At 45.9% G+C, this 16,162-nt stretch overlaps 1 protein-coding gene across 3 annotated transcripts in view; it reads left to right on the forward strand.

The window, feature by feature from the left end:
• Positions 1-16,162, forward strand: part of PDLIM7 (PDZ and LIM domain 7) — a 204,825-nt gene that overhangs the window by 172,119 nt on the left and 16,544 nt on the right. For all 3 annotated transcript variants that reach the window (XM_085618331.1, XM_085618330.1, XM_085618329.1), the window contains exon 6: positions 4,928-4,974. In XM_085618331.1, coding sequence (XP_085474457.1) covers positions 4,928-4,974 — 47 coding nt within the window. The remainder of the gene's footprint in view (positions 1-4,927; positions 4,975-16,162) is intronic.

The following is a 16,162-nucleotide window of genomic DNA, read 5'->3' on the forward strand; positions in this document are numbered from 1 at the left end:
TGACTTGAAATGCAAATGTGAGCTCTTCTTTCTTCGCCAGAGGTATGAAGCGCTATATAAATAATGCAGTTGAATCACACAGAAATTATTTTGGCCGAGCAAGGGATATGGAAAACACCACATACATACCAATACAATACATTCTCAATAGCTCTTCAGAAGCTCATCCCAACTGCTAGCGGATTTGCTGCAGCAAAGGACTGCAGGTCTTACGATGGAGCTGAAGCATCCTTCGGTCAGGTTCTAGAGCTCATGGACACAAGGACTCTTGTGCGTTTCTCTTAGAGTGTGTAAGTGACCCTCAGCTTCTTGTCTCCTAAAGTCTGTGCCAAGCACTCCTATTATCAGTCTTTCTACGCTGGGGTCTTCCATTTATTCGGCGTGCCAGTCTGTGTGTTCATTTAGCTTGAAAGTATGTTTTCAGAGTCCTCTCAAGTTCACAGATTATTGTTAGGCTTTAGGTCAGTTGGTGAGCCCTCATAAAACCAATATAATGTGCAAAGGATGTGCCTGGGAACAGGGGCTGTGATGATTGGATCTGTTTGGATATTGGCCTTGTGCTGCTGGGTGATTAATTCTGATTGGGTTGAACAATGATATGTTAGAACTGGTGGAAATTGTTAAGGCACCAGGGGCAGTAAGAGATGCTCTTCCAAAAAATTGGGGAGCAGCACCACAAGCAAATAATATTTGAATTTTCGATGAATCCTTCCTTATGGAACTCTGACAAGGGGCCAGTCTGGAAATTGGAGAGGGCTAGAATGAGGGTTTCAGAATCAGTGACGCTAAGCCCAACCTGCCAGGCTTAGATAACGTGACCTGCACCTGTTAGCTGAAACACAGTAAGATGAGTGCATGGGCAGAAAGTCAGATGATATCAAGTGAATGATGGCAGGCTTTGAATTTAAAAGACACACAAATGATGGATGGAATGTGGAATAAATCAAACACTCACCCCTAGTCAAGAGATCTGGGTTAAACTCATCGTGCTTTTGCTCACCATCCCATCCCCGTTTAGACTCAGCCATTTGTCATTTGCTTTCTCGCCCTACGTGCACAGGGTATGCCCAGAGTCAGATGTGGGTCCCTTGCTCACTGTGCCACTGGATTCAAGCTAGCCTGGCTAATGAGGGGCATGCTTGATTCCAGGCCAGGGAGGACCTGGCCTGACAGTTCAGGCTGGACTGTTCCCATGAGGAACAGGGTCAAGACTGATTTGTATATGGCTGGGTCCAAACTGGGATGGAGTAGTAAGCAAAAGAACAATGGATTAAACCCAGATCTCTTGACATGGTATGACTGTTTGATTTGTTCCGCAATTTGTCCCTCATTTGTGTGTTGTATGCTTTGAATTTAAGCATAATTTGCTTACCTTCTGGTCCACTGACTATTAAATTAAATGCAGGAGCAAAAGATAGTATGCGCACCACCTGTACACAGCACGTGGTTGTCGGATTAGGGTAGCTCTTGTGGGGCTGACACAGAGTGTTGAGGGAGGAGATCTGGACTGTGTGGTGAGCAGGAGTCAGTGTAATCATGCGGTGGGTCGCGCATAGAGGTACTGTGTCTAGGTTAGAGGTCATTTAGAGTTTGGTAGGACAGATGCAGTGTCGTAGATTTCAGTCTCCCACCGCTCCAAATGGGAACATTTGATGCGACATTTACAGGGCTGTCTGACACCTACAGAATTAAGGCTAGGGCGACTGTCTCTAGATGTCTCCTTCATGGCTTTCCAGACAGGGAAATTGTGTTTTAATGCATGAGAGAAAACTCCCTGTGTACCAGTATCCTACTTTAGGAGTTTACTCTTTATAAACATAAAACTTTGCCGCGCAGGCGCATCAAACATGGCGCCCACGCTGCAAAGTTTAACTTCCTTCAATGGAACCGCTGAAGCGGCAGCTTCACTGAAGACCGCAAGCTTCACCTGCCTGGCGTGACTCTCTAAGTATTGTGGGCGGTTTTCCACCGGCAAGGCACAGTTAATGCCTTCTGCTGATCTGGGGGCCGGGTGGATAATTGGGAGTTGTGGTGGAGTCATTTATATGTGATGGCATCGTGTGGATGTGTGGTGCAGTTGCAAGGATGTGGCTTTTTGGGAGAGATGTGGTACAGGGGGTGAGGATGGTATATTGTAGTATAGTGGAGGGATGTAGTACAGTAAAGAGGAGTTGCATACTCAGGAAAGCAGTGTATGCTGGGCAGGTGTGCTGTTTTGCAGAAGGAGTAATGAAAAGGGATGGGGTATTTTATATTGGGGGAAGGCACAGTCTGGTAGGTACAGCCATTACAGGGCAGAAGCTGGGAATGGTCAGCGTAGTAGCCCCTGCACAGCGATAATTAGTGTGATGAGTCAAGGAGCTACACTGATGTAACCCAGATCTCTGACTCCTACAACCTATGAGTACTCTGTTTTGGAGATGGTAACTGTCAACCTATGACATAACAGTCTCAATTGGAGTAGGCAGCTCACTGACTTGAGGGTTTGGTAATACTCGAGCAAAAAAGAGAAAAGAAATTAAAAGAAATATTGAAAACAATCGAAGAGATTTTCACGCAAGTGGAAGGCCTAAATAAATACTTGGGACGAAACTATTTTGAGGTACTTATTTTAGAACCTTGAGTGAGAATGTTCCTAGTTGCTGCAAAATGGCGTGAAGTTGGTCCAGGAGTCTATTTTAGACCACTAACAACCAGAGAAGAAACTCCTGTGTCATAAATAAGACTTTACTCAAGCTAATAATAGCAATAGCAGAGCCACGGGCACTGGTAATAACCTTTTATTACACATTTACCAATGACAAACACACATCTAACCAAAACCTACAAACATATACTATGCTCTGAAAGTGATTAGATGTTTGTAAAAATTAAAATATTATTTTCAGCAAAAATATGTCAAGTATAACCAACAAATGATGTAACAAGTGTCATACCTTTTAACAGCCTTACAGAAATATTTTTAAATCTGTTCAAGAAGCGTTTGATTAGACTCTGAGATATTGTCGGAATACGAAAAAAGAGTTCAAATAGTATAACGCAGTGTTATAAAGCAATGTGAAAATATAGAGCATAAATTACTGGTAATGTACATTATTCCTCTACAGCCTCTTCTGTGGATACTGATGAAACTTAAATAGCACTTGACTTCTTACAATATCAACAGAACCCAGAGAATACTACAGGCCTGTATTACAAGGCTACCCACCACGTAATAAAATTAAACAACAGCAATATATGCCTGTATATCAGTCTGACGTTACACTCAAAAGATGAAGTACAGAGAACGTCATCTAAGAAATCTTACATTAAACATCATTGTAGATAATCCATTATCAATTAATTATTATAGATAAAATGATGGGTTGTTTTGTAAACCTAAAATATCAGTTGAGGAGTGTCTATCCTTTCTTACGTCAAGATCCAGAACTTAGAACCCTGAGTGGAAGTTGCATATATTCCAAGAGAAAAATGTATTGACAAGAAGTTTTGAGTCAAGGACTTCTATGAGCCTCACTCTAGCTGGCCTCGCTCTAGCTGGCCACACGCAACCCCACCAATAGTTTCCGGTAAACACAAGGAATAAGTATTCAGAGGAGGCCTGCCTTAGTAATTCCCACAGACAGTATTTCTCTGAGGCAACTGCTTGAGTCGCTGGGGACAGGCACATATTCGCTGGGCTTTAACCCCTCATTGTGCGTGTGTTAGAAGAAAATGAAGCAAGTGTCTCCTGAGCTTCTGCCTGGTGCAGATGGGCTGTATAGAGTTTGTTTTGACTCATGGGTGCACACTCAGCTACAAAGAAATGAACTGTCAGAGAGTGAAGGTACTGATTTCTCAGTTCTCCGGCATTGAGGTGACTGAACTGCTCATTTCAAGCATGCCTTTGTACATGGGCACATACTCTAGTGCACCACATTTTGTTCAAGCTAGCTCTGAAACATTTCTAAATTATGATCTTTCCCTACGCAAACCATAGGCTTCAATTGGGCAGGTGTTCTCACTGGCCCAATCAGTTATTTGGATGTGAACACAACATGAGTCCTTTGCAGGAGGGGTTATCTCTGGTCCAGACAGATCAGTCTTTGCCCATAACAGTCAGTTAAATGCAATCAAGTGACATTCCTACCACTCCTCCTTGAGCAGGACCCATCTGCCTCCGACACGTGCCATGTCTGTCTCTGTGTCCCACATATGCTGCATGTTTTTGTCAATATCACCACTATCCACATCCTTCCACTCTCGGACACATACATTTTTTCCTATCCCTTAGACTCTGACACAAGGACTCTCTATTGATCTGTGTCCCAAACACACAAATCATATTTCTCTCATCTTCTTAAAACACACTTCCTGTCATATCTCTCCTGCACCTTGACATTGTCTCTCTTATGCCCCCCATTTGTGTTTCCTGTCTCTCTACTTTTTTCCAAATTTACACCTGCTCTTCTCCTACACATTCACTTAGATATCCTACAAAATCAATCCTCATTTATGTATCTCCCACATGTGCGTTGTTGGCTCCTCTGTTGCTCCTGTCACACGCACCCTTCCTGACTTTCAGTATCCATCACTATCACCACGCATGCACTTCCTGTTTCTCTATTTCCTACTGCAGCACTTCCGAACCTCCTCCCATGCCTATTTTGTAATATTAAAATAGACACTTCAGAAGCTCCGCTACCTCCACTTGCACTTCCGGTCTCTCTTCCTGTCACCACACACACTTCTGGTATCACCTTCTCCTCGCGTAGTTCCTGCCCATTTATGCACATGCACTTCCGGTCTTGCTGTGTGCTACTATCCATGCACTTCTTGTCTCTATATCGCCAACACATACAATTACTGACCCTTAATCTCTTACATATCTACTATCTTCTTGCTGCCTCTGTTGTGTCTTGTTAAATTGACAGTTGTTTTCTCTTAGTCAGGACATGCGAACAGGACCAGCCGATGTTCCTGATATGGGCCACGGTAAGTGTGAAACTCTCCTCTTGTGCAGGTCAGTGTGAGTGGAGGTGCATGGGCAGACGTGAGGGTGTTGTGTCTTATGATGTAAGAGGTCAGTGGTGCAGCATGGTAAACTGGTACCTTGGTGGTATCAGAGAGCCGGTTGATAGGGCCAGGTCTGGAATGCATCACAAAATCGACCACTGTTAATAAATACACAACACAATATTGAGGTCTATCGTTAGAGACCACGGAGGTCCATATGTGGCCCTTCTTTAGACCACTAATGCCACTGCGACAGACCAGCAACAGCAAGGACAATATTGCGGGTCACTGTTGGAGATCAGTGAGGATGATATTTTTGTCCTCTCTCAGAGACCACAAAAGGCAAGCTTGTATGCTACTTGTTGGGACTTTATGAAGTTGTGTCACCCTGCTGTTGTATTCTTGTGGAAAGCCCTGTGCATTTTCCCCTGTGAGTTCAAAAGTCATGTGACCCCAATGGAAATGCCCCGTTATTTTGCATTTCTGTCAGTACCCGAACTAGGCTGTAAAGTTAGAGGGAACCCACAATGGACCCCATTTTGAGTTACAAATGCCCTAGTAATCAAGGCAAAGTGGTGACTGAGGCCTTTGGCAGTGTGATTCTAGCCTGGGCCCTAGGCTTTTTTAGGTGTACCCCTGTAAGAAGACTGTCTGCTGACTCACCACCTGTAAACGGGTTGTGCAGTCCCCATCGCTGTCTCATGTCTGGGCCACATATGAAGAAGGCTTTTTGTATGCTTGGTACTTTGTGCATTGTGAATGGACTGATGAGTGCTGGGGTACAGTGGTCTCCATGAGTGTATGCTGCACAAAATAGAGGCCTCCTTTTGGCTGGGCTGGTGATGTCCACCTCCGACATCCCAAACCGCACGCGCGCACTCTATGTCCGCCTCCACTCAACCTGTTTACCTTGATGGGAGGAGGGCCCTTTGCCTTTGTCTTTAGAGAAGGTTTCCCTGCCTGAGCACAACCCACTGCTTCCTATACTGTAGCCATTTCCTCTGTTGCACTCTAAAACCAAAGCCACCAGATGGAGCAAAATACAAATTGCAAATATGAACCAGCCCAAATTGGTCTCAGTAAGGACACTGGGCATGCTGCCCGCCAGATCTGACCAGCAGCCGGAGGAAGATGCTCCTATAGGATTGAAGTAGTACAAAAGGGGGTGGTGATGGACGGAGCATCAGAACCAATCAAACACTCTCACCCAGTCAACAGATCTGGGTTTGATCCATCACCGTTCTTTAGCCCACTCTGCCACCCCAGTTCAGACATGGTCATATGCAAATCAGTCTGACACTGTGCCTCATGGGAACAGTCCAGCCCGAACTGCCAAGCCATACCTTCCCTGGACCGGAAACAAGCTTCCTAGGACCGGTTTCTGGCATTTCAGCCGTCTTCAGCCAGGCTTGCTTGGATCCAGTGGCAAAGTGAGCAAGGGACTCACGTCTGAGCATACCCTGCCAACTTATGGCGAACAAAGCAGTACAAAAGGGGGTGGTGATGGACGGAGCATCAGAACCAATCAAACACTCTCACCCAGTCAACAGATCTGGGTTTGATCCATCACCGTTCTTTAGCCCACTCTGCCACCCCAGTTCAGACATGGTCATATGCAAATCAGTCTGACACTGTGCCTCATGGGAACAGTCCAGCCCGAACTGCCAAGCCATGCCTTCCCTGGACCGGAAACAAGCTTCCTAGGACCGGTTTCTGGCATTTCAGCCGTCTTCAGCCAGGCTTGCTTGGATCCAGTGGCAAAGTGAGCAAGGGACTCACGTCTGAGCATACCCTGCCAACTTATGGCGAACAAAGCAGTACAAAAGGGGGTGGTGATGGAGGGAGCATCAGAACCAATCAAACACTCTCACCCAGTCAACAGATCTGGGTTTGATCCATCACCGTTCTTTAGCCCACTCTGCCACCCCAGTTCAGACATGGTCATATGCAAATCAGTCTGACACTGTGCCTCATGGGAACAGTCCAGCCCGAACTGCCAAGCCATGCCTTCCCTGGACCGGAAACAAGCTTCCTAGGACCGGTTTCTGGCATTTCAGCCGTCTTCAGCCAGGCTTGCTTGGATCCAGTGGCAAAGTGAGCAAGGGACTCACGTCTGAGCATACCCTGCCAACTTATGGCGAACAAAGCAGTACAAAAGGGGGTGGTGATGGACGGAGCATCAGAACCAATCAAACACTCTCACCCAGTCAACAGATCTGGGTTTGATCCATCACCGTTCTTTAGCCCACTCTGCCACCCCAGTTCAGACATGGTCATATGCAAATCAGTCTGACACTGTGCCTCATGGGAACAGTCCAGCCCGAACTGCCAAGCCATGCCTTCCCTGGACCGGAAACAAGCTTCCTAGGACCGGTTTCTGGCATTTCAGCCGTCTTCAGCCAGGCTTGCTTGGATCCAGTGGCAAAGTGAGCAAGGGACTCACGTCTGAGCATACCCTGCCAACTTATGGCGAACAAAGCAGTACAAAAGGGGGTGGTGATGGACGGAGCATCAGAACCAATCAAACACTCTCACCCAGTCAACAGATCTGGGTTTGATCCATCACCGTTCTTTAGCCCACTCTGCCACCCCAGTTCAGACATGGTCATATGCAAATCAGTCTGACACTGTGCCTCATGGGAACAGTCCAGCCCGAACTGCCAAGCCATACCTTCCCTGGACCGGAAACAAGCTTCCTAGGACCGGTTTCTGGCATTTCAGCCGTCTTCAGCCAGGCTTGCTTGGATCCAGTGGCAAAGTGAGCAAGGGACTCACGTCTGAGCATACCCTGCCAACTTATGGCGAACAAAGCAGTACAAAAGGGGGTGGTGATGGACGGAGCATCAGAACCAATCAAACACTCTCACCCAGTCAACAGATCTGGGTTTGATCCATCACCGTTCTTTAGCCCACTCTGCCACCCCAGTTCAGACATGGTCATATGCAAATCAGTCTGACACTGTGCCTCATGGGAACAGTCCAGCCCGAACTGCCAAGCCATGCCTTCCCTGGACCGGAAACAAGCTTCCTAGGACCGGTTTCTGGCATTTCAGCCGTCTTCAGCCAGGCTTGCTTGGATCCAGTGGCAAAGTGAGCAAGGGACTCACGTCTGAGCATACCCTGCCAACTTATGGCGAACAAAGCAGTACAAAAGGGGGTGGTGATGGACGGAGCATCAGAACCAATCAAACACTCTCACCCAGTCAACAGATCTGGGTTTGATCCATCACCGTTCTTTAGCCCACTCTGCCACCCCAGTTCAGACATGGTCATATGCAAATCAGCCTGACACTGTGCCTCATGGGAACAGTCCAGCCCGAACTGCCAAGCCATGCCTTCCCTGGACCGGAAACAAGCTTCCTAGGACCGGTTTCTGGCATTTCAGCCGTCTTCAGCCAGGCTTGCTTGGATCCAGTGGCAAAGTGAGCAAGGGACTCACGTCTGAGCATACCCTGCCAACTTATGGCGAACAAAGCAGTACAAAAGGGGGTGGTGATGGACGGAGCATCAGAACCAATCAAACACTCTCACCCAGTCAACAGATCTGGGTTTGATCCATCACCGTTCTTTAGCCCACTCTGCCACCCCAGTTCAGACATGGTCATATGCAAATCAGTCTGACACTGTGCCTCATGGGAACAGTCCAGCCCGAACTGCCAAGCCATGCCTTCCCTGGACCGGAAACAAGCTTCCTAGGACCGGTTTCTGGCATTTCAGCCGTCTTCAGCCAGGCTTGCTTGGATCCAGTGGCAAAGTGAGCAAGGGACTCACGTCTGAGCATACCCTGCCAACTTATGGCGAACAAAGCAGTACAAAAGGGGGTGGTGATGGACGGCATGTCTAATTTAAAGAAAGCAGATTCTCTGGATGCTTACAGCAGTCCAGCTAAATCACCAGAAGAGAGTAAGAACTTCCCCATCAGACAGGAACTGATTCCTTTTTTCTGTCATCTGGTCACAGGCCGGCCCTTAAGTTGATTCCTGTAACCAGACAGCAGTGACTAGACATTGGGTCACCAAGGACAACACCGGGAAGTCTTTTTCAGTGTCCCCTTTTAATCACAGAACTTGGACTCAGTTTTAGGAAGGACTTGCATCAAAGTAGATGCATGGTACTAGAATTTTTGCCATTATCCCATCTGTCACCCTCCATTTTTTGTGAGCACCACAAATGCTTTCGAAAAGAACTGAGCAACCTGAAGAATCCACCATCAGATAACAGTGGCCATAGGGCTCCATGTTGTTAAAAAAACTAGTGTCTAGCGTAACTAAGCTATAAAGATGGTTAAAGTTGTAACTTGGGCCCAGAACGTGATAGGGTATCCAGATTTGTTTGCTTGTCATAATGTGCACAAGCTCTACATTGGCGTTCTTCACTGTCATCGATTCATCTGCACTGATTCTGAGTTTCCAGGGTCCCCCACCTCCTGGAGTAAGGCATGACACTTTGTTGTCACAACCTAGCACGTCCCATGCCTCATCAGAGTCTCTTGGCTATCCAGTTTTGAAGCGCACCAGTATTGTGGCATGGGGAAGCAGTAGTAGATAACAACACCCATAAAAGGTAATGCCCAGTCAGCTCTGTTGCCTGTGCTCCACAAGAAAAGGCCACACACCAGTGAGAACATAAAAGACCATGTCATGGCTCACACTATAGAAGACGATTGAGAATGACACTGGGTCCCACGGTCAGAGAGAACGAGGAGTCTATGCTCGGAGACTGACCACAAAGTCCTATCATGGACCACTCTCATAGACACCACGATGTTGACGGGCTTCCTGTAAAAGAAAGCAGAGAACAACAGAGTACTTTAGAGACCTCAGAAGCTCTACCTTGGTTCACAGTCAAGAGGCCACGGAGTGATATCACGGTCGATTATATTGTGTTACCTGTTGTGAGCCACCAAGGATAATATTTTAGTACACAATGAGAGGCTACTGAGGATGATACCGCAGTTCACTGTTGGAGATGATTTTTGGGGGGAATTATGTGGCAGGGCTGCGCATATTGCCGCACTTTTTTTGTGGTAGTATTACTTCATTATTTTGTCATTTTCAAACTTGTTAATATAATCTGGGAATTGGTTTCACCTCATTCACACCAGGGTAACACCCAAATATAGCATTAAGCAACAAACTTTTAACTAGTCAGCATTTTCAAAGGGCCTTTCACTGCGCGGCAATGTGTTATGCACCAGTTATTAGTAACTTTAGAACCGTTTGAGCTTGAAACATTTTTTTTTAAACCTACAGATTATGTGGCAGATGATGGATTATGTGGCAAATGCAGCAAATGTATAACAATGCCAAAATCACTGCAGCCGCATAATTCCAGTGGCCCTGGCTAACGCCTACTGTCAGAGACCACATTGGATTTACTGTGATCCTTGATAGAAGTTCACAAAGGACAATATTGGAATAATTTGATAAGAAACGTTCTATGGCCATACTGTGTTCCACTGTCAGAGACCAATAATAAAGATATCCCCATCCACAATCAAATGCCAGCTTGGACCTAATAGTGGACTAGGAGAAGAGATCTACAAAGACAACATCGTGATCCATTGTCAAGGCTCCAGAAAAGGGAGATATCTCAGTTCACTGTCTGAGACCACTGAAGAATATGCTGTGGTTCACAGTCAGAAAATACAAAGGATGATATTATGTTTGACCATCAGAGACCTCTGAGGATCTTGTTAGAGGTGACCCTCCCCCAAAATTGATCCTTTAGCTTTTAGCCTGGTCTTGGCTGAGACGCGACCAGCCTTCGCTAAGGACCTGGAGGGAACCCTTGATGGTTTCACGAGCTGTATTTCGCAGGCGGTTGAGCATCTGTCTCCATCCTCACCGCAGAGGTGAACCAGAGATTGTCCTTCAAAACCATGGTTCTCCAGTGAGCTCAAAGTTCAGAAACCCCATTGTAAAAAACTGGAGTGATCTTGGAGACAGGCATATTGCCCATTGGCCAAGTTGGCACTCAGGAAAGCTCATAAAACATATTATACGTCTATATCCCTCGCTAGGAGCCTCTACTATGCCGAGCGCATCGCTCTCTTCAGAAACAATGGCAAGGAAATCTTTTCCATTGTGCAGAGCTTCCTAGCCCCTAGCGCAGAGACCATCACGCTTCCTACCTAGGCTGCCTGGTGTGAGAAACTTTCTAGTTTCTTTATTGACATGATCCAGACTCTCTAGGCGAATTTTAATATTGGCACCAACTCCATGGTAGGGAACCCGTTTCCAAAAGGGCCGACACCTACCTCTTATCCATCACCCTTTCTGGCGGCCTTCTCATCTATTGCTCAGCCTGACTCCCTAATGGTTCTTAAGTCCTTGAAATCAGGTTCCGCGTCCAACCCCTGCCTGGCCAAGCTGTTGGCTTCAGTTGCAGAGACAGTGAACCCGGAGGTTAACAGTCTTATCAATGTGTCTCTACAGGCTGCTACCGTTCCTCCAGCTTGAAAACAGGCCAAACTTTTGCCTCTTTCGAAAAAACCCTCTTTGTATCCATCTGTCCCTGCTAGCTATCGCCCTATTTCTCTCCTTCCTGCCATTGCGAACGTCTGCGAGAAAGTTGTTAATAAACAGCTCACCAACTATGTTCAAGGTTTTGGCCTGCTCCACCCAGCTCCATCAGGCTTATAGTACTGAAATGGCCCTTGTCGAAATCTCTGAAGCCATTCGGAAATGTCTAAACTCCGGGGCAGGGCGGCCCTCTCTGCAGCATTCGATACTGTGCCTCACTCTTTGTTGCTGACCCGCCTTTTGGACATTGGTATCTCAGGGTCTGCTTGGAACTGGCTGAAATCGTTCCTAGAGGGCAGAACTCAGCAAGTTTGACTCCCCCCGTTCTCATCTACCACTCAAAGCGTGACCACAAGAGTGCCTCAGGGGTCTACTCTGAGCCCCCTCCTTTTTTAATATATATGTCACCCCGCTGATCCAGCTGGCGGAGGAGCTTGGTGCCAAGATCATCGCATATGTTGATGATACCCAGCTCCTCTTCACTTGGAACAAAACTGATCTGTCCACCTCTCGTGCCAGAACATGCCTAATGGCCATTTTCCACTGGCTCATCTCCGCCCAGTTAACTGCAATGCGAACAAATCAGAGATCCTCTTGTTTGGAACTTTCCCTCCCCAGTTCAGGGAATTACTTAGGCGAGCAGATTATCCAATGCCTAATTCCGTGGGTCAGCCCACTAAAAACCATGGAATTTGGTTTGACGAAAATCTTTTGTTTACTACACAGATCAAGAAGCTAGGTGGGCTGTGCTTTGGCATTCTTGAATCACTCAGAAAAATTCTCCCCCTCCTCCCAAGGGCAGCCAAGGAAATGGTTACCCGTGCCTTAATCTTTTCTCGCATCGATTATGCGAATGCCCTGTACATTGGCCTGCCAGGTTACCTTTTGAAGAGGCTGCAGGTAGTCCACAACGCTGCAGCAAGGATTCTTCTTAATATTCCTTTAAGATCTAGCATAAAGCAACACCTGCGCGATCTTCACTCGCTACCTGTGGTTGAAAGAGTCAAATTTAAAGCCCTTGTTTTGGCTCATTCAGCTCTGTACGGACTTGGTCCAGTCTACCTAAGGAATGGCTTCAGGTTCTACGTCCTGCGCGACAGCTGCGCTCAGCGACGCAGCTTCTTGCTGACATCCCACGTTTTCACCTCAAGAGAATTGGTGGAAGTTCTCTGGCATACAGGGCAGCTTTGGCCTGGAATTCGCTTCCTCTGGACCTTCGAAGTACCCAGGACCCTAAGCTCTTCAGGAAAGGACTGAAAATGTGACTTTTCATCTAATGTTCCATTCACTTCCGCCCCTACTTTGCTCGCACGGGACACTCTTTGAGTAGCTGTGCACGTTATAAGTGTCAATAACATAACAACTTACTGTCTGAGAACACAGATGATTATGTCAAGGTTTCAAATCTGAGACCACTGACAGTGTGTATGGGGTTACTGTGGGAGGGCGTATAGTGCAATGCTGTGATGGTGTTTTAAGTCCACTGAGAAAGGTATCTTGGTTTACTGTCAGACATCACTGAGGACTGTCAAAGAAAATCTTCTCAAATGAAAAATTAACAGGCTGCGAATCCCAAGCCCAGCTTAGCAGGGTTTCGCATCGGAAGCTGGGATGGGCAATGCTCATTGGGTAAAGGCAAGACACACATTTACAGCATTTCATAAGGGGTTCTGCAAAGGGGACATGTGGTACAGATAATCAATCGTAACATACAGGTGCCCAAAGACTGATCATGATGAAAGGAAGAGAATGACTTTCAGTTTGTAGCAAGAATGTAAACATTTTATCAGAGCAAGCTAATCAATACTTTTTCGTTTTAGGAGCAAAGATGTGAAAGAAAGAGAGGCTCAAAACATGGAATGAGGGAATTTTATTTAAGTGCTTGTTAGCAGAGAAGAAAAACATTGCTGAAGCAAATTACAGTTACACAACTGATCAATTATTCTACAGAATGATATTCTGGGTCACTGTGAGAGGCCACAGCCGATGACGCCTTGGATTCCCTTCTAAAGCCATTGAAGTTTTCATGGTGGATTACTGTGTGAGTCCATCCATGAAGGGCAACACCGTAGACTATAGTTCACAGCATGGACCTCTGAGGCTGGTATTGCAGGTCACTGTGAAAGGCCCCCAAGAGCAATTGTGAGGTAAAGATACCTATAAGACTGAGAGTATGAAAGGTTTGCACCACAATCTTGATGCCAGAAGAGGAAGAGGTGCCAAAAAAACTATCAGGTGTCTGAAAAAAAAAACAGTTTACAATAAAAACGACTTTTGCATTAGGACATTCAATTCTCTGAAGGACAGTTCATCAACACATTCCCGGTGCCAGGTGGAGTTGAGACTGTGAGGGATGTTTTTATTACCTGCAAGGTCAGCATTAAACCTGCCTGCGTTGCTGCGCCAGGCCAGTGCCGAATGGTGCAATGATGTCCGCAATGGAACATTCTTAAATCCATCTGCTGTCTCTTCTCGACAAGCCTTGCGTGACGGCCGCTGCCCAGCGTCTCTAAAGCAGCTGCGGTCAGCTGGGTCTGAGGCCAGGAACACTATGTCCAGGAGCCGCTTGCACTTGATGGCAGATTATTCGAGGATGTAAAAAAAGAATTTCAGGACAGGAACCGAATATGGTCTGCCCTGGCTTGCAGCACTGGAGAGAAGAGGGTGTCAAATCCTTGCTATGAGTGAGTCTTAAAGCCAGATGTGGCTACATGAAGGAATTCCTTGACCACCGGGAAATTAATATCCTACACTCCAAAAATCTGGATGTTGAGACCCACCTCTTAAAGCAAAGCAAAGGAAGCCCTCATCGGCAGGTTGTGGTAGCCTAGAACCCATTTACACACCAACAGCCTGTAAGTCACTGGAGGAGAACTACATGTGTCACACCTCTACCATTCAGTTAATCTAAATGTATTTGAGAGATGTGCACATGATGCTTAAAAATCAGAACCAAATTCCTTTCTCCTCCTTCCTCGTCTTGATAATTTATACAGCTGTGGCACCACAGCACAGGCACCAACAAATAGCCTTTTTGACGCACCACGAGAGTCACTGTAGCTGCCAGCATTAGATATTGCTGCTACCTGATCACAGTGTAGCGCTTCCAATTAGTTTGTCGTGAATAGTGGGGACGTAATCCTATTTTTCCTAGGAAAGTGAAAGCTTATCAACAACTTCACCTGGGGAACAACCTTTACAACGCAACTTTTACAACGCACTACCTTTACAACGCATTTTTTACAACGCATAATCCATTACAACGCATGACATTACAACGCATGACACTACAACGCATTTTTAAAAACTACCTTTACAACGCATTCCATTACAACGCATACTACCATTACAACGCATACCATTACAACGCATAATATTACACTACACTATCCAACACTTACCCTACTGTTGCACCCCCTGGAGTTAGAATAGTAATTTTTACCCCTATACTATCCAACACTTACCCTACTGTTGCACCCCCTGGAGTTAGAATAGTAATTTTTACCCCTATACTATCCAACACTTACCCTACTGTTGCACCCCCTGGAGTTAGAATAGTAATTTTTACCCCTATACTATCCAACACTTACCCTACTGTTGCACCCCCTGGAGTTAGAATAGTAATTTTTACCCCTATACTATCCAACACTTACCCTACTGTTGCACCCCCTGGAGTTAGAATAGTAATTTTTACCCCTATACTATCCAACACTTACCCTACTGTTGCACCCCCTGGAGTTAGAATAGTAATTTTTACCCCTATACTATCCAACACTTACTCTACTGTTGCACCCCCTGGAGTTAGAATAGTAATTTTTACCCCTATACTATCCAACACTTACCCTACTGTTGCACCCCCTGGAGTTAGAATAGTAATTTTTACCCCTATACTATCCAACACTTACCCTACTGTTGCACCCCCTGGAGTTAGAATAGTATTTTTTACCCCTATACTATCCAACACTTACCCTACTGTTGCACCCCCTGGAGTTAGAATAGTAATTTTTACCCCTATACTATCCAACACTTACCCTACTGTTGCACCCCCTGGAGTTAGAATAGTAATTTTTACCCCTATACTATCCAACACTTACCCTACTGTTGCACCCCCTGGAGTTAGAATAGTAATTTTAACCCCTATACTATCAAACACTTACCCTACTGTTGCACCCCCTAGAGTTAGAAAAGTAACTTTTACCCCTATACTATCTAATACTTACCTTAAATGCAATTTAATATTATGCGTTGTAATGGTATGCGTTGTAAAGGTAGTATGCGTTGTAATGGAAATGCGTTGTAAAGGTAGTTTTTAAAAATGCGTTGTAGTGTCATGCGTTGTAATGTCATGCGTTGTAATGGATTATGCGTTGTAAAAAATGCGTTGTAAGTGCATGCGTTGTAAAAGTGTGCGTTGTAACGTCATACATCCACTTCACCTATCATAGTCAACATAGTAGTGCTGTGTTGACTATGATAGGTGAAGTTGTTGATAAGCTTTCACTTTCCTAGGAAATATAGGACTACTACCGGACCAAGCCAACCTTGCAAATGCATCCACCAGGGGAAACAACCTTTACAACGAAACTTTGACAACGCGTGCAGTTACATCGCGGATTTTACAACGAACGCGATGTAACCACGCG

Source organism: Triturus cristatus, chromosome 7 (assembly GCF_964204655.1).
Source record: "Triturus cristatus chromosome 7, aTriCri1.1, whole genome shotgun sequence".
NCBI classification, from domain to species: domain Eukaryota; kingdom Metazoa; phylum Chordata; class Amphibia; order Caudata; family Salamandridae; genus Triturus; species Triturus cristatus.